This window comes from Anolis carolinensis, chromosome 3, assembly GCF_035594765.1.
Source record: "Anolis carolinensis isolate JA03-04 chromosome 3, rAnoCar3.1.pri, whole genome shotgun sequence".
NCBI classification, from domain to species: domain Eukaryota; kingdom Metazoa; phylum Chordata; class Lepidosauria; order Squamata; family Dactyloidae; genus Anolis; species Anolis carolinensis.
In genome coordinates, this window is record NC_085843.1 from 234,213,881 (window position 1) to 234,238,491 (window position 24,611).

General features: G+C 42.0%; 1 protein-coding gene across 3 annotated transcripts; it reads left to right on the top strand.

Annotated features, from left to right (window-relative positions):
• Nucleotides 1-1,753: 1,753 nt before the first annotated feature.
• zfyve27 (zinc finger FYVE-type containing 27) lies at nt 1,754-24,030 on the top strand. 3 transcript variants are annotated; one of them, XM_008106518.2, is made up of 13 exons: nt 1,754-1,895; nt 5,794-5,997; nt 6,482-6,552; nt 6,850-7,036; nt 8,911-9,006; nt 9,458-9,570; nt 10,748-10,890; nt 12,805-12,876; nt 13,174-13,197; nt 14,075-14,234; nt 17,510-17,556; nt 18,848-18,929; nt 19,178-24,030. In XM_008106518.2, exons 2-13 carry the CDS (start codon nt 5,795-5,797, stop codon nt 19,240-19,242), a joined length of 1,263 nt encoding a protein of 420 aa, XP_008104725.2. In that variant the 5' UTR covers nt 1,754-1,895; nt 5,794; the 3' UTR covers nt 19,243-24,030. The 3 variants fall into 3 exon arrangements, with proteins under 3 accessions (XP_008104725.2, XP_008104726.2, XP_062832424.1); XM_062976354.1 differs by lacking the exon at nt 1,754-1,895 and adding an exon at nt 2,674-4,003; XM_008106519.2 differs by lacking the exon at nt 13,174-13,197.
• The last annotated feature ends 581 nt before the right edge of the window (nt 24,031-24,611 follow it).

Consider the following 24,611-nt stretch of genomic DNA (forward strand, 5'->3'; position numbering starts at 1 on the left):
TCTCCAGATACACAATGCCTCCTTCATGTTCCTACTCCTCAATTCTAGTCTCTTTGCAAGAAGAGATTTCTTATCCTAGGCAGCCACCTTGTGGTTTGCATTGATTATGCAGCCTCCATCCATCTTAATTAAATTCATTTTAGATTCTTAGCTAGTACAGCCAGCCTACCACATTAGCTGGGGTTAGGGGCCCAGGACTCCTGTGCAAATGCAAAATAACAAATAATGCAATATGCTATTATTTTTAACCTAAGAGACCACTTCTCTAGAAATCTCTAGGTCCTCCAGCATGACTGGAGAAATTTGACTTTAGAGTCACACTGGAGGGCCTAGAGAGAATTTTAGAGAGAACATTTTAAATCAAAGCTGAGAATAATTAAACCTGCAAAAGTCAAAACTGCAAATGTGGAGAGATGACTGTATAGCATAATTGAGTACTGGATTAGGACTCCTTTGATCAGAGCTTTCCAAACTCTGTGTCAGTTGCAGTGTGTAGGTATGTCACGTGCATGTACGAGAAATCTCTGACGGCCCTTCCCCATAGCTATATAACCCAGAACATGAAGGCAGATAATCCACAATATCTGCTTTGAACTGAGTTATCTGAGTCCACACTTGCCAATGTGGATTTTATACAGCTGTGTGGACGTGGCCTATCTGAAATAAGCAATAAAGCATACATATATTTAAAAATATATAAATGAAAGATTTTCATGAAATATGTTGTGTACCGATACATTTCCTTATTACAATTTATGTGTCATCTTCTTACAAGGGTTTGGTTCAACCTCCAATTGACTAGTAAAACTGAATTACTGTGTTGCAAAAGAATGCAAAAGATTGACTGCATAGAGCGCCGTAACATTCCCACCGGAGTGGTACCTATTGATCTACTCACATTTGTATGTTTTCGAACTGCTAGGTTGGCAGAAGATGAGGTTAACAGCGGGCGCTCATTCCGCTCCCGGGATTCGAACCGCTGACCTTTCAGTCAGAAAGATCAGCAGCTCAGCGGTTTAATTCACTGCACCACCGGGGTCCTCTTTATTACGGTATTTTTATTATAATATTCTCTTATTTGCATATACTGGAACAAGAAATGTTTTTCTGTAGCAAATTCAATTCTTCCTGTGTTTTCATCACAAAGTTCCCGTCTTGTGTTCTCAATATTTCTTTATATGTAAGTCAATTGGCGCTCCATGCAGTCATGCCAGCCACATGACCTTGGAGGTGTCTACAGACAACGCCGGTTCTTCATCTTAGAAATGGAGATGAGCACCGACCCCCAGAGTCGGACACGGCTGGACTTAACGTCAGGGGAAACCTTTACCTTTACCTACTAAGCCAATTGGCATTTGTTGGATTTTCAAAGTAGTCTGTAGATAGTTTGTAGGTTGTGTTCAAGGTGGCCAATTGAAACATTGACACCTGCCTCAAGCAGGCAAGAGTTCTTTCTCCCACCCTGGACATTCCACAGATATATAAACCCCACTTGATTTGCTTGCAACAGACCTCACACCTCTGAGGATGCTTGCCATAAATGCGGGCGAAAAGTCAGGAGAGAATGCTTCTGGGACATGACCATACAGCTCAGAAAACTCAGAGCAACCCAGTGATTCCACACAGGGAACTAACCGCTGGCGCGCTCAGAAGTCGTATCTCTATAGGTTAGCGTCACGCGTTTTTTGACCAATAGCAGAAGGAGCTTGATACGGAAGTTCGCGTGCCGCGGCGGGCGCTTCCTCGGCGTGTGATTGGCTGGCTGCGGTCAGGTGGGTGAGCCGGTCCCTCGCTCCCCCTCCCAACCGTGTGCTGCGCAGTCGAACTTTGGCGCAGCCGGGTCCCGCTCCGTTGGAAGAAGAGGCGGCGGCAACGACGGTGGCTCGGAGTGAGGGGTGAGGCAGAGCTTGACAGCGGGCAGGCCCCGCCTTTCTTCCCTACTTGGATCCGGGGAGGGAGCGGGAGGCCGTTGTGCGACTAGGCTCCTTGCTGGCACACAGTCTAGGTTGCCTTTCCTCCGCGGGGCTCCTCTGGTCGGGGTTGCAAGGTCCCTCAGCTTTGGATTATTGTTTTCCTTCCTGGAAAGGCCTTCTGCGCCGTCAACGGCCCGGCAGGAGGACATTTAGGGGAATGGTTTCAAATGAAAAGCCAGCTTTGGGCTCCAGTCCTGGAGAGCAAGGCCCTTGGCTATGGGAACTCATTGGGTGCCTTGGGGGCATCTGCACTGTATAACTAGATGCCGTTTCGCACCACTTTAACTGTCATGGCTCAATTCTATGGAAGCACGGGAGTTACGGTTTTCTCTACCAAAGAGAAACTAAACTGCACATCCCAGGCTTTTATAAGGATTGAGCCATGGTAGTTCCATAAGCGTTGAGCCATGGCTTGCAAGCAAATTTGTCAAATGTGGGCTAGGCAATATTAATAATAATAAGAAGCTTTATTTGTATACCACCCTTTTGCCCCGAAGGGACTCGGAACGGTTTCCAACATATAGGCAAACATTTAATTGCTGGAAGGGAAAATCCTACAGACAATAGATCAAAAAACACATTCAACAATATAATGCAACCTAATTTAGCTTAACAAACCAAATAACAAAAACCGAAAGCGTCATAAAAAGCAAAAATCATGTTAAAACATACAAAATAATATTAAAAGCCCATGTCATTGTAGCTCCACCAGGAAAGGTTCAGAAAACCAATGACCAAGATTACAAAATGAACATGGCCATCTACAAAAGGGCAAGGGATAGTACAACTGCATATCGAGCCAGGGAAGTGGATGAAGTGCAGGACGGAGTACTATCTGGTTACCAAGGGACTAGGCCCAGGGACTAGTCATTCTCAAATATTTGTTGGAACATCCAGGTTTTCAGGTCCCTACAAAAGGAGGACAATGTGGGGGCTTGCCTAATTTCCCTGGGGAGGGTGTTCCAGAGACGGGGGGCCACCACCGAGAAGGCCCTCTCCCTTATCACCACCAACTGTGCTTGTGACGGTGGTGGAAGCGAGAAGAGAGCCTCCCTGTCAGATCTTGAGAGCCTGCACTGGTTCATAGGGGGAGATGTGGTCCCAAAGATAGGCAGGACCCAAACTGTTTCAGGGTTTATAGGTAAAAACTTGCACCTTGAATTGGGACTGGAAACTTATTGGTAGCCAGTGGAGCTGCTTTAATGGAGGCTTCGTACGTTCTATTAGGTGGATCTGTAATTGGTTTAGCGACTGAACCCAAGGGGTTCTCACCAATGATTCCTCTTCATCCTGGGAATATTTATTGATTTATTTACAACATTTATATCCCACCCTCCTCACCCTGAAGTGGATTCAATGTGACTTACAAGTTATATGTACATACAATATTATATTATTAACATAGCACAATATTAGTATCATAAAGTGACGAGTGGAGTGCCACAGGGTTCAGTCCTGGGTCCAGTTATGTTCAACAGCTTTATTAATGTCTTCGATGAAGGTTTAGAAGGCGTGCTTATTAAGTTTGCAGATGATGCCAAATTAGGAGGGATAGCTAATACTCCAGAGGACAAGATCAGAATTCAAAATAACCTTAACAGATTACAGAGTTGGGCAAAAACTAACAAAATGAATTTCAACAAGGACAAATGTAAGATACTACACTTAGGCAAAAAATAATAATAAAATGGATAGGATATGTAAGTCTGTCTTGACAAAAGTCCATGTGAAAAAGATCTTGGAGTCTTAGTGGACAACAAGTTGAATATGAGCCAATAGTGCGATGTTGCAGTTTAAAAAGCCAATGGGATTTTGGGCTGCATCAAAAGGAGTATAGTGTCTAGATCGAGGGAAATCATGGTGGTCTTTGTATTCTGCTTTCGTTACACCTCACCTGGAATACTGTGTCCAGTTCTGGGCACCACAGTTCAAAAGGGATATTGACAAGCTGGAAGGTGTCCAGAGGAGGGTAACTAAAATGATCAAAGGTCTGGAGACCATGTCCTGTGAGGAGTGTCTTAAAGAACTGGGTAAGTTTAGCCTGCAGAAGAGAAGGTTGAGAGGAGACATGATAGTCATATATAACTATGTGAAAGAGTGTCATAAGGAAGAGGGAGCAGACTTGTAAAGGAGATTCCACCTGAATATTAGGAAGAACTTCCAGACCCTACGAACTGTTCAGCAGTGGAACTCTTTGCCTCAGAGTGTGGTGGAAGTGCCTTCATTGGAAACTTTTAAATAGAGGCTGGATGGCTATCTGTCAGGGCTACTTTGATTGTGCTTTTCCTGCATGGCAGGGGGTTGGGCTAGATTGCCTATGTGTCCTCTTCCAACTCGATTATTCTATGATTCTGAGTTGAAGTGGAGTCAAACTACATTTAGTTCAACAGTAGATCAGACATGGACAAACATTGGCCATCCAGGTATTTTGGATTTCAACTTCCACAATTCCTAACAGCCTATTTGTTAAGGATTGTGGGAGTTGAAGTCCAAAACACCAAGAGGGCCAAAATTTGCCCATGCCTGGCGTAACTACATCCTTTGGGCAAGTCACACTCTCCCAGCCCCAGTGGGAGGTCGTAGCAAACCTCTTCCCAACAATTTGGGCTAAAATAACCGGTGATAGGTTCACTTTAGGGTTGCCATAGGTCAGGAACACATTAAAAGCACACAAAAACATTGTCAGTGTGGAAGTGGTAGTTTTACCTGCTGGATTTCTTTGGACCAAGTAACTCAGGTACTTTGGGAGTTGTGGTCATCTGTACTTCTAGGAGATATTTTATTGTTGCCTCAATTTGTTGACCAGGGCATTGTTTATTGGGAACTTTGCCTTGGATCCAGTTTGAGTACTACAGCTAGTGGGGTTTCTCATGACAAACTGAGATGCAAAATACGATGGGGCTAGTTTTCTTTCTGCCCCACATGGTGCATGTGAGGATCGCTGGTTATCCTATGATTTGATCAGGAGAAGCAGAATTGGATTTATATGCATATTTAATCAATCACAGCATCAGATTAGGACAGGCCTCCCAGTATTTTTTTAAAATTTAGATTTTAAATTCAATTTTATAGTTGTTAAAATGACACGTTTTGGGGCTTCTTGAATTTGGTATAGCTGAAGGCCTCATCCAGCCTTGTAGAGTGGATTATCTGCCACTCCAATTTACACATCCTACAGTATATGTATATAAACAGATAGTTTAATGTTCTTGTGATTACATCAATGACAAACCAGTAGTGCTGATTGATTATTTGGCACAAAGTGTAAGGGTGTTTTCTGATGTATGTAGTTGCATTGGATTTATAGGCAATATTCTTTCCTTTTCCTCTGCCTGTCTATGGGATACATAGATAATAATACTTTGTCATATGATATATAATAGCAAGAAGATGGCTAATTGATTATATAGACCTATCTTGTAGTTGATAAGCAGGAAGTCATGCTACCTTTTTTCTTTTTGATGAAGAAGGGGAAGTTTCTTTTAAAAAGTATTTGGTATAGAAGGTAAACCAAATATCGTATGGAAGGTATATGTAATTTATAACTTATATGGGGCCTATACTATAACTTTGTGATGCTGGTTCTGATGCCTCCTGGACAAAGGTAGAACCTTTTGTTGGTACCTTTACTTTTCATGACTTGCTCAGTTCTCATGAAGGCAGTTGTTATGCAGGGATCAAAATACTTTCTTGAAGTATTTTTACCTGTTTACTTTGAATGGGGTGCATTTAGAAATATTTGTGTTATTCTTGTTTACTTTGGATGAGGTGAATTTAGAAATAATTGTGTTACTATTTTTGTTTGCTGCCATGTTTATAGTATGCAGGTGTTGGAGCGTGAGGGCGGAATAGCCACCGGGAATGGGCTGGACAGCCCCACGGCATCTGATGTCAAACCAGTTTCTCCTTCACCTACTAAGCCCCCTCCCTTGGACCTCTTCAACCTAGTTGTGTCATATAAACAGCTGGAGCTGTATTTGGAACCACTTCAAGATGTTGCTGAGGGTGTGTGGTTCCTCCTCAGGTAGGTACCCCTCTCTGTACACCTTTACCTTTGCAGTGTTGTTATGTTAGATGAAGAGCTTGTCTTGGCTACTGTTGTCCTTGTGGGAAGGGAAGCATGGACCTGTGTACTTATCCTGATGGGCAAAAGAAAGAAGGGAGGTCTATCTGACGTATTCATTAGTTTAGAAATTACATGCTATCCATGATATCAAGAAATTGCATGCAGGCTATATTGGGAATTCTGTGAGAGGTTGAGCTTTAATAAGAACTGCTACTGTATTTGTGGCTTGGTCAGCGTCCAAAAGAACAATGCCTGTGGCTGACTAGCTTGCAGTAAATATTCTTTTTTCCCCATACATTAGGTTTCTCCTTTTGACGATCACTTTTTTGCTGACAGGGCATTACTTTGTTTTCTTGTCATGGCCTTAGTCTTCTTTCTCCGTCACTCTTAAGCTCATGTTCACTGTATACTACTACAGCACTTCTTCATGTCTTTTCCACAGCTGGCAGATGCCTCTCTGTTCCCTTCTAACTTGCCTTGGGATCAATCTTCTGCTGCTGACCCTGAGTGAAGGTGAGATATATTGAATGTCTTTGCTGGAGATGAAAGGGAGCAACACACTTTCTTCCAACATAGTGGAAGTAAAGAGTTAGTGGAGCCAATGTTGGGAACAGAGTACAACTTCAAGCGGTTATGGGGATTGGTCAGTGAATGTGTTGAGAAAAAGTGAAGCAATAGTAGGTCTGGCAGGTAGAGGATTGCTTTGATTTGACAGCTTGAGTAGGAGGTAATGGTAGTAAATCTGGATGACAATTCTACAAATGGTGCAATGACCTAACACATTCTCTTTGTTTCCATCTTCCAATCTAGCTGCTTGGTATGGGTTGTTTGTCCTACTGATCTTGGTGCCTGCCATGTTGGGCTACCTGCAGGAAACATGCCGCATCCGCCTGAGTGAAGAAGAATTGGCACGGCGTAGGTACCACAGTGTGCGACGTGAGGATGTGAGAAAAGTTCAGCTCACTCGAAATGAGGCTGTGGCTGAAGTGAAGGGCTTGTAAGTATGTTGGGGAGCAGAGAAAATGAGAAAATTTGGTGGGCTTTTAGCGGTGCTTGGGGTATTTGGTTGGGGGGGGGGAGTTTCATAGGAGGAGCTTTGTAAACTAGGCCAACGTTAGATTTTTTTCCCATTTCTGAATATTTGTCCACATGGATTTCTGAGCTAGTGATTGCTTTCTGATGGTTCAATGTACCCAAACATCATTTCAGTGACAAATAATTATTTTAAAAATAGTATGCATAAAATTACTTTCAGGCTAGGTGTATAAAATACATAAATAAATTTTGTATTTAGATTTGGGTCCCATCTCCAAGATATCTCATTATATACCTATAGGCAAGTACAGGGATTCTAAAAATCTGTAAAATCCAGAACACTTCTAGCCCTTAGCAGTGTATATCAACAGTACGCTTTATTTTCTACATTCTTGTCCATGTGGCAGTACTAAACTGCATAGTATATGTTAAGTTATCTGGCCTTTAAGGTACTGTATTTCTTACAGTACTGTATAACTGGTCTTTAAGGTACTGTATTTCTTACATTCTAAGATGCACTATTCCCCCAATATAAACATCTCTAAAAATGGGGTGCATCTTAGAGTTGTAGGTGTATCTTATTTTTGTTGGAGGTGGTGGCACTGAAATTAGGGTGTGTCTACAATCAGTGGTGTCTTACAATTGAAGAAATATGGTATGTTACTTCAGTTCACACACATGGACATCAAATAATCTTGTTAAGTATTGATAAGATTCTAAACTGGCGGGAGAACTACTAAGCATTTATATTTTTTGAAGTGGTTGGGTTGCTGTGTGTGTTTCTTGCAGTCAAGCCTGCAAACCCCTTGGTACCTTAGAGACCAACCAATTGTAGCGTGAACTTTAATGAAGTATTGCCTACTTTGTTGGATGCATGAAGTGTTATCCAGAATGTCTGGGTTATGTAGTTGTGTATATGGATTTATATGTATAGGTTGTCCAAAAATTATCTTTACAGTTTTAGTTTCTATATTGAGTTGATATGCTTTAAATATATTATTTATAGAAATTAAATTGTAAAGACCATTTTGGGATATCATGTATGTGACAAGATTGAGAATGGGATTTTAAATGATGTCAGGAAAAACGAAATAAGGAAAGTACTGGTGTGAATTGTATGCATACTTGAAATTCTGGATAACAAGTGTGTCTGATAAGGTAGGCTATAGTCATTAATACAGTTCATGCAATATTGCATTTGTTAATCTTTAAGGTTCTGTGGGACCTTTTATTGTTAAAGCATTTGCATGGCTATGCTTCTCACTTTTCAAAAGTGTGCATCCTCATTTTAAAACCATGGATCGATTTCAATCACCAAGCAAGAAACCTCATCTTTAAATCATTGATTTTAATCATCTTTTCCATTTATACAGTTATTTTTTTTCTAAAGAAAGTTGTGTTCCTGCTGCTCGACAAAGCTATTAGAACATATTGATTCACAACTAAATGTAATCATTTCTCCAGATTTAGAACATCTATTAACTACTTACAAGTAGGACATGACATTGGTGCATGCATTTTAAAGCAGTTATAAATACCCTAAACCTACCAGATCCTGTCTGATCTTGGAAGCTAAGCACTGCCAGTGAATACTAGGTGCTGTTAGGTTAGATTTCAGAGGAAGCAACTTGCAAAGCTACCTCTTGAGTATTCCTTGCCTTAAAAAACCTATATGAAATTCATAGGGTTTCTGTAAATCAATAGGTCACTTGAAAATAATCAAGTAGACAAATGGTTTCCATTTCTGAAACATCTGGTTGCTGCAGTGACTGTGAGGGAAGCAAGTACTGTGATAATATAAGGAAAATCTTTAATGATGCTGTCATTTCTCTTCAGTTTGGTCCAGTTAGAGGCCCTCCTGAGCCGGTTATGTGGTAGCTGTGAGGCAGCCTATCGTGTCCTTTATTGGCAGAATCCCTCTCTCTCTTCACAGTGAGTGTTGTGTTATGATAGGCTCTTGTGGGCTGACTGCACCTACCAAATAGTTCTGGAGATCCCATGATACTTCTGCTTTGTTTGGTCTTAATGGAAGCTTTGCCCATTGTGGCTACGCAAAGAATAAACTTCTTTGGGGGTTGAGAACTGCCCTGCTGCTCTGATCTAGCTAGGTCACTTCACTTCTTTGCTTTTCTGTCTGATATTGGGCAGGTTTCTGTGTCTAGTTGTAGTGGCTGTTGTTCACACTATCCAGACTCATATAGACCTATTGGTTTGTCCAAATTCAGGCAGGGGTTGGTTAAAATATCTTTGGGGGGGGGGGGGCGGTCATATCAGGATGCATCATACAGGAATGTGGGGGCATAAACAGCTCTAAGATACCTCCGTTCATCCTGCTGTCAAGGTGTGTCACCCCCCATCTGCTCTCTTTCTACCTTCTGTCCAGGTTTTATGGAACGCTGATGGGTTTCGCATGTGCCCTCTACCTGCTGCCCTTGTGTTGGGTCTTTGTTCTTCTCAATAATGCCCTTTTCTTGGGCAATGTTGCATTTTATCAAGGTAAGAGGCAACACCCTCTCCTTGGAACTGAATTTGGAATTTTTGAGGGAAAAGATGGAAGAATTGGGTTGGAGCAGAGTGTCCAGAGGCATAATCTTTCTGCAGTAGAGAGTAGTTTGAGGCGAGGAATCAGGTTTATGCATCCCCTGCTGCTAGCTCATATTTCAAATGGAGGACAGCTCTGTGGTGCTGATAGTAAATTTTATTGTATAGGGAGATGAGTTGTGTGTTTGAAAAAAAAATCCTGTGTATTCACAAGACTCATAGAGTAAAACTGTACTGGGTGAAACTTTGGTAATTTACTGTTTGTAGTGTCTTCTTTTGTAGGATGTTCCAATGGAGAAGCAGTTCATTGCATGTGATTGGCTAACGTTATGTTGCAGATTTTTTTTCCTTTCAAGAACCAATTTCAGCCAAAGTGGACATAGAATGCTTTTTGAACATTTTGGTACCCCATGAAATGCATTCATCATATGGCAATTTTAATTGAGAGAGAGAGATCCATAAACAGGAATTATTTTATTCAAAATGCAGCTTTTTCTCTGAAGACTGTTTGGGTGAAGGCATTGTTTCTTATCTTCACTCTGAATTGGCTTCCTGAAGTTCCTAGTGCAAAATCTCCTGGGGTTACTACTTAGCCAAATGTCTCTGCCTCACTTTTTTGGGTTATCGTTTGAAGTGAAAGTGTGATAGTGGGACAGAAAATGTATGTAAGGAAGTGTTTATTTTCGCCAAGTTTTAAAATTTCTTTGTGAGGAGTATGGCTTACCTTTTCATCAGTGAAGGAAGTGGGGTAGATGTGTGTGTGTGTGTGTGTGTGTGTGTGTGTATATATATATATATATATATATATAAAAGTATCATAGAGTCAGTTGTTCTTCCCACTTCCAGTGTTTCGGAGTGTAATGTGTTGTGGCATTATATTGGGTAGTAGTTCTTATTAACTCCAGCCAGCACCTCCAGCAACCATGCTGACTGGAAATGGTGAGATTTATAGTCCAGCACATCTGGAATAGGCCAAGGTTATTTTATATTCTGTAATATAAATATTTATGAATAAATGGCTCATGCTTCCTGGGCATTTGGGTTGGAGACTGGTTTGACTGCTGTGCCTGAAAGTTTTGACTGCAAGGCTCTCTAGTCATTGCTGTTTAGCAATTGCCCTTTCTCTCTCCAGTGATGCTAGAACTGAAATCAGCAGTAGAGTTACGCTTGGGCCTCAGGCCAACAGTGAAGACTCCAGAGCCAGTAGAGCTGGATGCTGGAGAAGTGGGCACTGGAGTCCTTCCAGACCGGACACCAACACCCACCAGCGTTGAGGTAAGGCATAGAGAGGGAAATTAGGACAAAGGAGAAAGGAAGCCTATATGGTCCACTTGAAAGCTTTCTAGACTTTTTATACAAAAGTTTCTGAAAATTTTAGGTTTTTTCTCTTGCAATTACAGTACAATAGAGTCTCACTTATCCAAGCTTCACTTATCCAAGGTTCTGTATTATCCAAGGCAGTCTGCCTTTTAGTAGTCATTGTTTGTCAAGAGTCAGATGCCAATTAGCGAACAAAAATAGAGTTTATTCAGCAGATAAGCCAAAAAGTAAAGTTAACACAGAAAAAACCTTGAAACACTTCACTATCAGTGCTTCAAGAGCAGTTCAAACAAAAATGTAATTCAGCAACACAAGCAGGTAAAAACAAAGCTAAACAAACTTAGTGCAAACTGCACTTTCTGAGTCCAAGCCCTGCTAGCCGGCTCTGTAGTTTTCAAAGGAACAGTTCCCAAAAGAAAACACCAAATTGGTCAGGAAACAAACAAACAAACTAAGAATGCAGTAGACTGCTTCCACAATGTGGATAAAGCCGAAGGCTCCAAAAGGATGGTGAAAAGACGTCGTCCGGGATTCCAAGGTCAGGTCAGGAGATAACAGCGGTGTCCAAAGAGCAAGCCAGGAGTCAAAAGCCGATAGTAGTCATCAATCACAGGGTGAAGGCAGTAGCAAGGTCAAATTCCGATCCAAGGTCTGAAGAGGGTGCAGTCATCCAAAACAGGGCCACGATAAGACACAGCGAGAGCCAAGCTAGGTGATAACAGCAGATTCAAATCATAGTCCAAGTCCAGTCTTCATGGAAACACAGAGATCCCAATGGCACCTCAGCAACACCTTGCCACACGCAAAGTGCAGTGGCCAAACATTCCCATTTTATTCCCCTTCCTCCTGGGTGACCAAACACTCACACCCAAACACCAGGTGTCCCAAATCTACTCAGAGTCTGAGCTCCACACAGCTAGAGCTCGTGGATCTGGAGTACCTAGCAATTCGTCGGAGTCCCAATCATCCTGCCCACACTTAGCCCCATGAACACTTAAAGAACCATCCTCCCTTCTCCAAGCATCCCAATTGGGATCAGCTCCTGCAGAAACCCCAGATTCAGAAATATCCATAGACCCAAAATCCCCAGACATCTCCGGTGGCTGTGCCCATTCAGTGCCCGCTTCCCCAGCCACCACCTGTTCCTCAGCATCCATCTCCCCATCTGAATCTTCCTCAGAAGATCCCCCATATAGCTCTCTAAGTCGCTTCCTGTGCAACTCCTCCAGTGAACCCTCATCACGAGGGTTTTTTCTTCCTCTTCGAATTCCATCCCCTTCAACCATAATCCCCGAAGGCGCAGTCACAACAGTTTTTGTAGTAAATGTTGCAATGTTTTGGTTCTAAATTCGTAAACCTGGAGAATACTGCTTTATAATATATTGACATGTTACTTTTCAATATATATAAATCTGTATAATGTATATAAATACTCATATAGTTGCATTTTGGAAAATAACCTCATAAATAAGCCACTGAAGAGTTGTAAGAGTTGTCTTCCAAAAACAGGAATTTCCAATTTCTGGTAAATTGTTGCAGCCTAGGACAGGCAATGGGTTATTGTACATTAAATTTGCCTTCAGTTTTTCTATGTTTCTAATCAGAAACCCAGTATCCTGTTCAGCTCAACTTTTTTATTTATTGCTTGTCCATTCTGTCTCCTTTTCTCAAGATAGGGTGGATGGCTGTCTGTTGGGAGTGCTTTAATTGTGTGTTCCTATATGGCAGAGGGTTGGGCTGGATATTCCTTGCAGTCTATTCCAACTTTATGATTCTGTATATCAAATCCACAGATAATCAGGTCTGCAAAACTTAAACCCACAAATGTGGAGAGTTGACTGTAATATGCATTGTTTCCTTTCTTTGTAGGATCTGACCCCTGGCAGTGTAGAAGAAGCAGAGGAGGCAGAGCCTGATGATGAATTCAAAGATGCAATTGAGGTCTGTGTCCAGAGAGACTGGTGGGTCTGTGCTGTGCTGGAGTCAGGTGATACTGGTCAGCCAGCAGGTTAGAGATGCTGCCCTTGTTTCGCTTCACTGAGGGCAGTAAGCAAAAACAAGGCAGAGTATGTGCCTTTGTGCCGAAAATATCCCATTGTGGGGATGAGATAGAAATAAGTGGTTAAACCCTGTGTTCTCAGGGTGCATCTTGAAAGGTGTGGTTGCTTTGAGCTGGGGTTTGCTGCTTCCTGTCTTCTGGCTTTTATCTCTTGTCTTTTCTCCTTGCTGCGGGAGTAGGAGACCCAGCTGCTAGTAGTAATGGTGAGTGTCAGAGACGGGTCACCTTGTTCTAAGCCAATGGCTGTTCCTCTTGCTTGTGAAAAGTTGGTGGCTTGAAACGTAGCCTATATTGCGATGTTATCCTAGATCATGCCCCATTTTTCTCACCCATCTTCTCAAGATAGAAGCTTAAAGATCTCAGAATCTTACTCCTTTCCAGCATTTCTCATGGCTAGTCTATTCCCTCCTTCTCTTTAGGGCTGTGCTTTCTGAATGATGCCTTCTAGTATCCCAGTCAACCTTAAATTGTTTTTCCTTTCTTTCTTGCAAACTGTCCTTGTGAACCCATTCGTGGACCACTGCTTTGAGTAGTATTGCTCTAGGGTAGTGTTTTGGACCTCAACTCTCATAAGCTCTGATCATTTGCCAAGGCAGCAAAGGCTTCTGGAAGCTGATGCCCTGAACACCTGAAGGATTAGAGTTTGGGAATTACAACTCTAGGGCTCCTTAAACTTTCCCACTCACTATTCCTTTCTGCATGAGAAATGTTTACCTGACTCCAGATATATACATATATACATATATATACAATAGGGAAAAATCTAACATTTACTGATAATAAATCAGCATTTGCAAGACTTGTTAAACAGGCTGATTTTTGTTTTTGTGAAGTACAGTTCAAGCATTTTCTACAAAGTTTACTGTAAACACTGCAAGTTATTGTTAGCTGATTGGTGTAAATGGGTGAGGTTCAGAAGCCTTTTACTGTTGCCAAATTCTTTGTGATCCCAATATTGAGCTAAGGAGACCCCATTAGGCTCAGGACCCACCGTTTTTTAAGTAGCAGTGCTCTAGGGCATAAAACAAACAAGGTGTGCATTGCCTTCTTCTTGACAAGCTCTTCTCTCCACTTCTCTAGGAGGAGGATGACATCTCCCAGTGCTCTGGAGAGTTTGAGCTGGGCCTTCCTGAAAACCCCTTAATGAGCAAGAATGAAGCAATCCGCAGGAGGGTGTCACAGCTGAAGGAACGTCTGCGCAAGCGCTACCCGAGTAACAACCTCAGTGCTGGCCTCGGAGGTAGGATGGCAAGGGTAGAAGAGGGGAGTGTGCTGTGGAGTGGTTATTGCTTGAACTGAAGTGTGGTTCAGGAATGGGCAGTGGGGGGTGGGGTGGGTGGGTATTTTTTTCAAAGTATGAAATGATCTTAGAACGTCATATGTGGTTGTGAAGAAAGGCTATAATGGCCTGTAAATGGTGTGCTCATCCAAAATAGATTTATAGTTAACTGGACACATTTGAGGGTGCAGTCAATTTTCTTTAGAGTACTAGCTTGGGGACTCAGCGGGGCCCAGATTATTTGAAAAGGGCATGTGACGGCTGGGCTATTTGTCGGCTGGGTTCAGGGCTTTCTAGATGTAGGTGAATTGCAACTTCCAAAGTCAAGGTTAATTCCCAGAAACCCCTGCAGTATTTTCAGTTGGTCATGGGGCTTCTCTGTGCCAAGTTTGGTTCGGGTCCATTGTTGGTGGGGGATCACTGTTTCTCTGGACGCAGGTGAACTGCAGCTCCCAAAATCAAGGTTAATTCCCAGAAACCCATGCAGTAGGTTCAGTTAGTCATGGGGCTTCTCTGTGCCAAGCTTGGTCCCGGTCCATCATCGGTGGGGTTAGGAGTGTTCTTTGATTGCAGGTAAACTATAAATCCCAGCCCCTACAACTAAGAAATGTCAAGGCCAATTCCATCCCAAATCCACCAGTATTCAAATTTGGGCATATTGGGTATGCGTGCCAAATTTGGTGCAGATCCATTGTTGTTTACGTTCATAGTGCTCTCTTGATGTCGGTGAACTATAATTCTTATAAATTAAGGTAAATTTGCCCCAAAGATCTTCTGCAGTTTTTGTTGGTCATGGGATTCTATGTGCTAAGTTAGGCGCAGGGCCATTGTTGGTGGGGTCCAAAGTGCTCTGTGATTGCAGATGAACTATAAATCCCAGTACCTACAACTCCAAAATGTCCAGGCCTGGTCCCCTCAAAACCCACCAGTATTCAAATTTGGGCATTTCGGCTATGGATGCCAAGTTTGGTCAAGATCCATCATTGTTTGAGTTCATAGTGTGCTTTGGCTACTGTAGGTGAACTACAAGTCCTATAAATCCCTCCAAAGACCTCCAGTATTTTTGTTGGTCATGAGTGATCTGTGTGCCAAGTTATTTCCATGTCCATCATTGGTGGAGTCCAGAGTGCTCTTTGATCCCAGAACCTACAATGGCTATAAATTAAGATGAATTCCCCCAAAACCTCTCTAGTATTTTTCTTTGGTTGTGGGGGGTTCTGTGTGTCAAATGTGGTCCAAATCCATTGTCAGTGGGGATCACAGTGGTCTGATTTGATGCAGGGTGAATAACAACTTCCATTATTTGGAGTCAATCCCCAAACTCCTCCAGTATGTTTAGTTGCTGCTCAGTTCTGCTCTATTTGTTATGCAGACAATAGTTGAAAAGAGTAGGAAAGGGTCAAGGGACAGGCAGTGGGTGGGGTCATGCAAATTCCACACCAGTGGAGAGAGAAAGGAACACTGGGATACCTGGCTGTGGTGGAGGAAACAAGTAATTGTCCCCCAATGAAAGCATTCCTTGGGTGGTAGTCTGTAGTGTTTGAGGAAGACATTGGCAGGGTTTGGGCTACATGTTCATGGTGCTCACTATAACCTCCAATGTCAGTGGAGAGAGTGCCTTTGGAGGCTTCTCAGCACTTGGAACTATAGCTGTTTGTGGAGGTCGGAGGCTGTCTGTGTAAGCGGACACCTCTGCCACATACACACATACAGATTTTCACTTTTATTATGTGTATAGATTTATTTATTCCCTGCTTTCAAGTTACAAAGGTTCTCGAGGGACTGTCAAATTATTAATTTGAAAGTTCCCTGTCCTCAGGTTTACAATCTACATAACACACAAAACATGAGAAAAAGGGAATGATAGTGAAGGAGAGAATTAAGCTCAGTGGATACTGCTGATTCTCTCTCTGAGGCCAGAGCAGTGTCAGTTGGGATGGAGGGAGGGACTTTCCTTTGCTTCTGGGCCTAGGTATGGTGGAACTGTGACTTCCTATTCACTTCCTCCAAGGCCAGGATAGGTTGTGATGGGGGGAAGGCCTCTCATCTGCCATTTGGCCACTTTTTGGCAATGAGGGATCTTGGAAAGTCAAGAGACACTGGGAGTAACAGAGAAGCACCTGAAGGCCTTGGATGATCCATACATTTTTAACACTTGGCAAAAAGATTTGTAGAAATAATGGGAAAGGAAATTGATTGGCTAGAAGTTGTACATTTGAAAAATGCAATTTTGTGTCTGTGGTGCTTTAAAAGTATGTCAATAAGAAAAATGCTGTTATTTGATAACATTACAAGGAAACATCATTAGAAGTGAGGGAGTAAACATCCTACTGGCTCTCTTTTACAAACACCCTTCTTTTCTATTACTTATGATCACACACCTGCTTAAGTAACATGTAGCTCTGCCCTGAGTGAAAGTGCTAGACGGTGACCACCCAAAGAGGATGAGTGGGAAGTTGTATTTGGTCACTTCCCAGTCCAAGTCTTAACACTTAAACCCTTATTATGTGACCAGTTTGCCCTTAGATTTTTTTAGGAGATGGAATATTTTCAAATTTCTTTTCAAATGCCATGTTTATATAGAGTGGGCACAGCTCTTTATTCCTGGCACAAGCTGCAGAGCAAAAGACTGGCATCTTTCAAGAGGTGCAGGATGTTAATTCAGGATGTTTGCTGTCTTGTAGAGTTCTGCTTGTCTCACGGTTCCTGCAGAGAGACCTTGCCCTGACGCATGGGTGGGTCTCCTGTGTGGAGATGGTAGAAAACATCTCATAGATCAGGGCTTCTTAAACTGTTTCCACTTGTGAAAGTTTTATGTGAATACAAGTATATAGATATATAAAATAGGTATAAAAATCAAGCATTTACTGATACCAAATCGGCATTTGCAAGGCTTGCTCAACAGGTTGCATTTCCTTTTTATGGAGTACAGCTGAAGCATTTTCTGTAGAGTCCACTGTAAACACTGCATGTTGTTGCTAACAGATTTGTGTAAATGGGTGGCATTTAGAAAACTTACTGTTTCCAGATATTTTATGACTTAAACCTTGGGCGAAGAGGGCTCCATTTGTGGTTGGGGACCATAGTTTAAGAAACAGTGTCATAGAGTGATGTTGGAGTGGAAGGCGCTGTGATCAAGGGGCAGAGGGATAAGTGCAAAGAAAGATAGCAAATTGCTGGAAAAAGGAAAAGATGCCTGCATTATGATATGTATCCCTTCTGATTTTTTTTTACAGGGAGCTGTGCAAACTGTTCAGCCACATTTTCTGTATTAAAGAAGAGGGTGAGTCTGTCTGGCACAGTATTTTTTATTTCACATATTTGTATTCCGCCCTTCTCTCCCTGGAAGGAGACTCAGGGCGGCCTTACACCAGGCAGCAATTTGATGCCCAAATATATAAATATAAAATAAATAAATACAATTAAAACCATACAGTTAAACATTCATTATTAGAAACATCTATTAAAATCATGTAATCCAGTAAAATTCTAACTATCGTCATTTTTGATCCCCTTATCTTGTAGAACATAGGTTTCAACTATATCTCTGTAGCCCCTTCTACACTCTCATATAATCGTAGTCAGTGTAGACCCTTATAATTGTTTGACTACATTGAACACTAATTATTATTATTATTATTATTATTATTATTATTATTATTATTATTATTATTAACTGCATTTCTCATCCCTTGGGACTTGAAGCTGTTTACAACATAATAAATGGCAAAATTCTATGCCTCACATATATATAAAATTATATCACATATCTAAATCAAAAACATATAACTGTAAAACTATAAAAATATCAAACATAGACATAAGCATGAAACATGTTATTGCAGCAATTAACGTAGACCCCTTCTCTCCCCCCCATCTCCCTCTCCATAGAGTTTCAACCCTTCTTTTTATACCCTCCCTGCTCCCCCATCCCACTAGACATAAAGTTCTTTAGATACAGATTGAGTCCAGAATGGGGAGGATAAAAACGTTCTGGGCATTCTTGGGGGGATGGTAAATGTGATATGAGGTTCTTGGGGAGGGCAAGTAGGTGACTGATCAGTTTGATAAAAGTCCAGAGGAACATACATTTTATCAGTTGTGGTGTCATAAGTGGATTATGGAAGAGTCTACAGCCCAAGTCAGTTGTGAGCTTTATGGGCAGGCCAAGGCCACCACCCAAGGACCAACCAGCTGCCGGCGAGGAGAGTTTATTTATTTCCTACATTTGTATCCCGCCCTTCTCACCCGAGGGGACTCAGGACGGCTTACAATAATGGCAACAATTTGATGCCCACACAAAAACAATATCAAACAATACATAAAAAGAGTTGGTCTGCAGGCTGCACCTTCCACTCTGGAGAAGCCAAAGTCTCCTCACCTCCTTTTCACCTCCTCCTTGCAGGCTTTTGGTGGTGGTGGTGGTGGTGGGGTGGTGGGGCAGTGGGGGTGGGGCAGTGGGGGTGTGGCCTGGCCACCAGAGGAACTGTCTTGGGATCTGAAGAATATCCTGGGATATGCTACATTTCTTGGGTTTTGTGCCTAGAACTCTCTATTCTGTTTCCCCCTTTCAGCGGAGCTGCAGCAATTGTGGAAACATTTTTTGCTCCCGGTGTTGTTCCTTCAAAGTTCCCAAGAGCTGTATGGGTGCTACAGGTGAGGCGGGAGAGCTACAAGGGATATTTGTGAGATTTGTGATGTGGGGAGGGCAAGGAAGGTGAGAGTGATAATGTGAATATTTTGTTCTGGGGCTGCAATAAATCTGACATCTGCTTTTTTGTGCGACAGAATAGTGGTTTTGTGTTTCAGGCGAGATGTATGAGGGTATAAGGAACTTTAGTGGTTGGGAAGATGTACCATACTTGGGGAAGCCCAGGTTATCTAATCAGTGCTTTCTATTTCAGCTCCTGATGCTCAGCGAGAGACTGTATTCGTATGTGGACACTGTAACCAAGCGCTCACCAAATGAGAAGGCAATTTGGAGGCTTACTGTATATCCGTCTTTGTGGGGAGCAGAGACAGAGTCCTTCTACCCCTCCCTATCCTTGGAACAGGAGAGGGATAGTACCTTTTGAGTATGCTATGTGACCCCGCTCCTTCTGTTGCGAGCAACGATGGAGATGTCCTGCAGCCATGATTTAACTGTGTAGGAAGCTCTTTATGCACTGAGTACTGTACGCTTTCCTCCCTCCTGGCATACATCCTAGCTCCAGAGCAAACAGTTCTTTGCTTGCCTAGAGCCGTGAATGTCTGGTCATTCTCACCAGAAGTTGACCATCCTCTTTTGTTGGGGGCACTTTTGGTTTCAAGACTGCCTGGCATCAGGTTGGCTGTTTTGCTGCTAAGTGAAATGTCAGTTCTGTTTTTGGTTTCAAAGTGGAGGCTGGTTCTTCCTTCAGCCAGGAACCATAGTTGGCTCTGGCAAGAGCAGGCTCTTGCACGTTAAGAAATCTGGCTGTCCAACCTGGGATGAGAGCATTGCACAGCTGGACCTGTATTTTCTCCCCAGTATCAGGTGTGGACAGTACTATTGCTCCCTTCTATATATTCATGCTTTAGACACTGCTTTCTAGATAGTTGCTAGCTAGGGCTCTTCAATCTGCTCTGTGTGGGAACTGGGAGCCTTGCCTGCTTTGTCCCTGCAGCATTGGCAGGCACAGGGTCTACTGTAGACAACCAGAAGTGATTTTAATCTCAGAGTTAGACAGGAAGTGGTGGATCCCTTCTACAGCACTGGGACATTTGTGGACTGATGCCCCCTTTTTAGTAGAGTAAACTTTTTCAATAAATAGTGACCTGGGAGAATGGAGAACAATTAGTTTTTTGATGGTGTATGGGAATAGGATGAAGGGGGGGGGTCTATCTATGCATAAGGACTAGAGCATTGTAAATATACTTTTGAGGTTTGCATTTCCAAGTCTCTTCCAGCCAGGATGGTCACTAGCTGTGCTGACTGGGGAATTCCTGGAGCAGTAATTCCAAAAGGTAATTTCTGCATTCTCTGGTTAAGACTGTTGGAGAAGAATCTTAAATATGCTGCTATAAGATGGAATAATAATAACTCTGATGCAAGAAAGGGGATTGGAACACTGACACAATGTTACATTTTGAAGTGAGAGTCCCCTTAGCTGTATCCCTCAGAAGACTTCAAAAATGCAAGCGGCTGAATTGATCCATATCTAAATGTAGATATGCATTCATCAAAACATATTATATTGTGGTAGCAAAAATCCTGTCCTGCTCCCTCTCTGCTCCTGGGAATCTTGCTGTTGAGTTCAAGGAGAACAGGGAAGACTTGGATAGGAGAAGATGTTGTGGCTAATCAATAAGTCTAGATGTTTCATCCCTACAAGACCTGGTTTGACTACATAAGAGAGTGCACAGAGTAGCTGTTCTACGGCCATTGGTACATAGAGGATGGAGAGACCCTTGCAAAACAAAAAATGTAGAGCAAATGGGTTATAGTGCACTAAAGACATGTGAGTTTCGGAGGAGACGTGGGGGAAGCTGCCCTCTGAACTACTGCCGCTCCATGCAGTGTGTGAAGCCAGGGGCTCTAACTGTAAATTAGGATACAGTGGTGTAGTGGGTGTTTATAGAGGCAGTTTAATTGGGAGATGTCCCAGAAGTGCATGGTGATGCATTTCTCACTTCATCAGGACTGAAGGATTGTTGAGGCAAGAGTTGGGAGGAGGGATGGGTGAAGCAGGAACACAAAGGCGGGTATATACAATAATAAATTGAAATTGGGTTCAGGAAAACAGAAGGAAGTATGTACACAATATGGAGGAGAATCTATTTAACAGAATCAAAGAGTTGGAAGAGTCTCCAAGGGCCATCTAGTCTATCCTCCAGCCATGCAAGATGTGATGGGGTTGTTTGTTCACATGACTTGAAAGGTGGACCACACCAAATAATGGTAAATGCTTCTATGCATATTGACTGATAAAAGGGATCTCCATATTTTATATAATGCGATCTTATTGGGTGGATAAGCACATGAGTTTTGTTGCTTCTGAAATGTGTGCCAGAAATGAAATGGTGGACTCGACTAATTTACGTTATGGGACTATATACACAATTATTCACAGGGATGTTAATTCTATTAGAATAATATGTATAAATGTTAGGTGTCAAAAGAACTAAGATTTTAGAAATCTGGTTATAACTTCCTTTTTACTTTCTTCCTGCCATTAAAAAAAATGAATGCAGCAACTGAGTTATTTTGAGTCCTAGAAGTAATCCTGCTTGTAATACTTTCAGCAAGTGTTTTTGTACATTCACAAAGGTGAATAGACTCCCTTTCATATTTCTCTTGCATAAACATTTTAGAACTCATCCTACAAAAAAATATAGTTGGCCTTTAAAAGGGCTGACTAGTGTGTTTTGCCGCTCTAAAAAAGACTTGAAGACTTTCAAGTGAGATGACTGAAGACCTCCTAAGGCGACAGGGTTTTGTGAAGTGACATTCCTCCTCTTTTTGCTTACTAAATATCATGCGCTTTTGTTTGAGAGTAGGAAACATTTACATGTGTATTGTGGCGATAAGATGAGAACTAATTGAATCTTTAAAGGAGGCTAATAGGAAAACTGCAACTAGATTTTTGATGTGCAGAAAGGGAATAGGGGGAGGCTAATGTCTTTGGCAGTGATGCAGTTTTATAATTTGAATTAATAGTCTGGGGAGAGTGAGTGGGAGCAACGTCAGATGACAATATAAATTACTTCATTTCTTTTAAAATGAGGTATGCGAGCCAAGCTGCATTTGAAGTTCTTCCTCATTCTGCAGTTTGCAGTCCTGGATTTTGCTCCCTGCTCCCAGTCATAGCCCAGTGGCCTTACAGAGCTCTATATAACTATATGGACTAGGAAGCCATCTTTTAGATTTTTTTTTTCTGTGTCGGGAGCAGCTTGAGAAACGGAAAGTCGCTTCTGGTGTGAGAAAATTGGCTGTCTGCAAGGACGTTGCCCAGAGGACGCCCTGATATTTTGATGTTTTTACCATCCTTGTGGGAGGCTTCTCATGTCCCCACATGGAGCTGGAGCTGATAGAGGGAGCTCATCCGCGCTCTCCCCAGGTTGGATTCAAACCTGGCAGCCTTCAGGTCAGCAACCAAACCTTCAAGTCACAAGACTTTAACCCTGATAGGCCTTGATAATTTTTTTGATCACAAAGACAGTACTTGCATTTCTTTTCAAATGGAGCCAGGTCATAATGATCAGCAGAGTTCCTTGTGGATTCTGTTACTTCATGAATAGTCATTGTGAGGCATAATACAGGAAATACATGCAGGAGAGGGGAGCCGGGAGAAACTTAAGGTACAAAAGTGCTTTAAAATGGTTAGTAAAGAGAGGTTAAGACCACATTCTCTTGTGAGTGCTTTTGAACACTGAACTCTGGTGTTGACTCTTTTCCCTCAAGGGAGTGAGTACTCTCTAGTCTCAACCATAAATTAAAAATACTTCCTTAGTCTAACCAGGAAAAGAGACTGCAGATTCATTAATATCATGCCACTTCTTGCTTGTGTTTGAATCTTGGACAGAAATGTCACTAATGATTTGGATCCTTGTATAAAGCAAACCATCTCTGGGAAATGAGCACAGTCATGGCGCTTAGAAACATTCTTTGGAGAAAGGTTAGCTTCTGTCACAAGCTCAGGGTACAATGAGCTTGAGGAGAAATAAACTGAAAAAAGAACAAGTCTACTTTGCTAGCCAAAATTCGCATAATGTTGCATATGTTTTGAATCTCATCCCTGTTGGACCTTTTCTGGTGCTTCCAGCAAGTCTTCAGGTTTTACAACTACTGGTAATTCAAACAGTTGGATTTTCTTGGACACATCATGGATTCAAGTATTTTGTAACACTTTTCATTTTTGTGTGATGGAATATTGAAAGTGAATAACAATCATCTGACAGCTGTTCATATATATTATCTGGTCATACAGAAAGTGAAGCAGGGTTTTTTGTGTGTTCCTTTCCATGTAATTGCAAATAAGAAAAATGAGAAGACGCATGCTACACATCATGCACTTGTTATCAGTATCCTGAAGCAAACAGAAGAATTGGTAATCTGAACCTTCCCTCTTCTTGGTGATGACCTCCCAGTCGGATGATTCCCTAGTCTTGCTGCTTAGCGGAAGTCAGGCTCTGCTATAAGCTGTTGCATTTTGCCAGTGGGCAATGGGCACCTGTTGCTATTCCTAACCAAGAATAGTTCAAACTGGAGACTGAAATAGCAGCAGAGCTCAATCAATACCCAAAGTAATCTCATTAAAGCCTCTGGCTTGCTAATTAGCCCTCTCTAGGAACAGGCTGCTTGAAGATAGCAGCATGTGGAGGGGCAAAGTAGAAGTCAATGGATCTGTTACTCAAGCTTTTGTACAGACAACATTTTTCTCATAATTCCCTGTGTCATTGGTGCAGTGACATTTTCAAGTAGAGCAAAGGGCCATTTTTTTTTACAGAATTATACATCTCATCATAACATTGCTTCAGGGATGGATCAATAAGCAGTTTCCTATAGATTGTTTGCTCTTGCCAGATTCTCCCACAAGGATAGCCCAAAGCTTTTATTGCTACCATTTATTCTACTGTGATTGCAGATTGCTGCTTTCTGCAGGCCAAGCTTGAGAGACATAATACTGCTGTGGGGCAACTAATAATAGCAGGAGCAACTTGGGTTGGGTGGTGAACTCTCTCTCCTGTGTGTATGTTGTAATCTACTGTTGCAGAAAATTAAACTCATTGGAGTACATTCTAGAGTGTTTCTGGGTTTAAAAGATGTTGCTTCCAAATTAAAAATTGTAAGATTCTTTTTTTGAAAAGAAAGGTAATTATCATGACAAATACAATACATCCCCTTCAACATTTTAATCCCAAATTATGCATCATAGGGTCTTTCCAGACAGGCCCTAGATCCCAGGATCTGCTCCCAGGTTTTCTGTTTATCCCAGATTAGCAGTGGGGACTCATATAATCTAGTTTAAAGCCGAAAACTTGGGTTCAGATCCTGGGATATAGGGCCTGTCTGGAAGGGCCCATGAAATAACGGAGGAGGGGAATCAGAGGATTTGGTTTGCAAAACATTTCAGCCATACGAATTCTGAAACGCCCAACACACATCCATGTATGCACATAATGTTTATCATTTGAGCTTAAACTGGGATGATTGGCTGTCTTGGGGAATATGAGAGAAATTATTTACAGTACCACTCTGCTGTTACCAATATAATTATTCATAATGCTCTACATGATGGTATGATTCCCCCTGTCAACAATGGGAAATGTTGCTTGTTAGTGATTTTAATGGAACCTAAAGGCAAGTTAAGTCTGGAC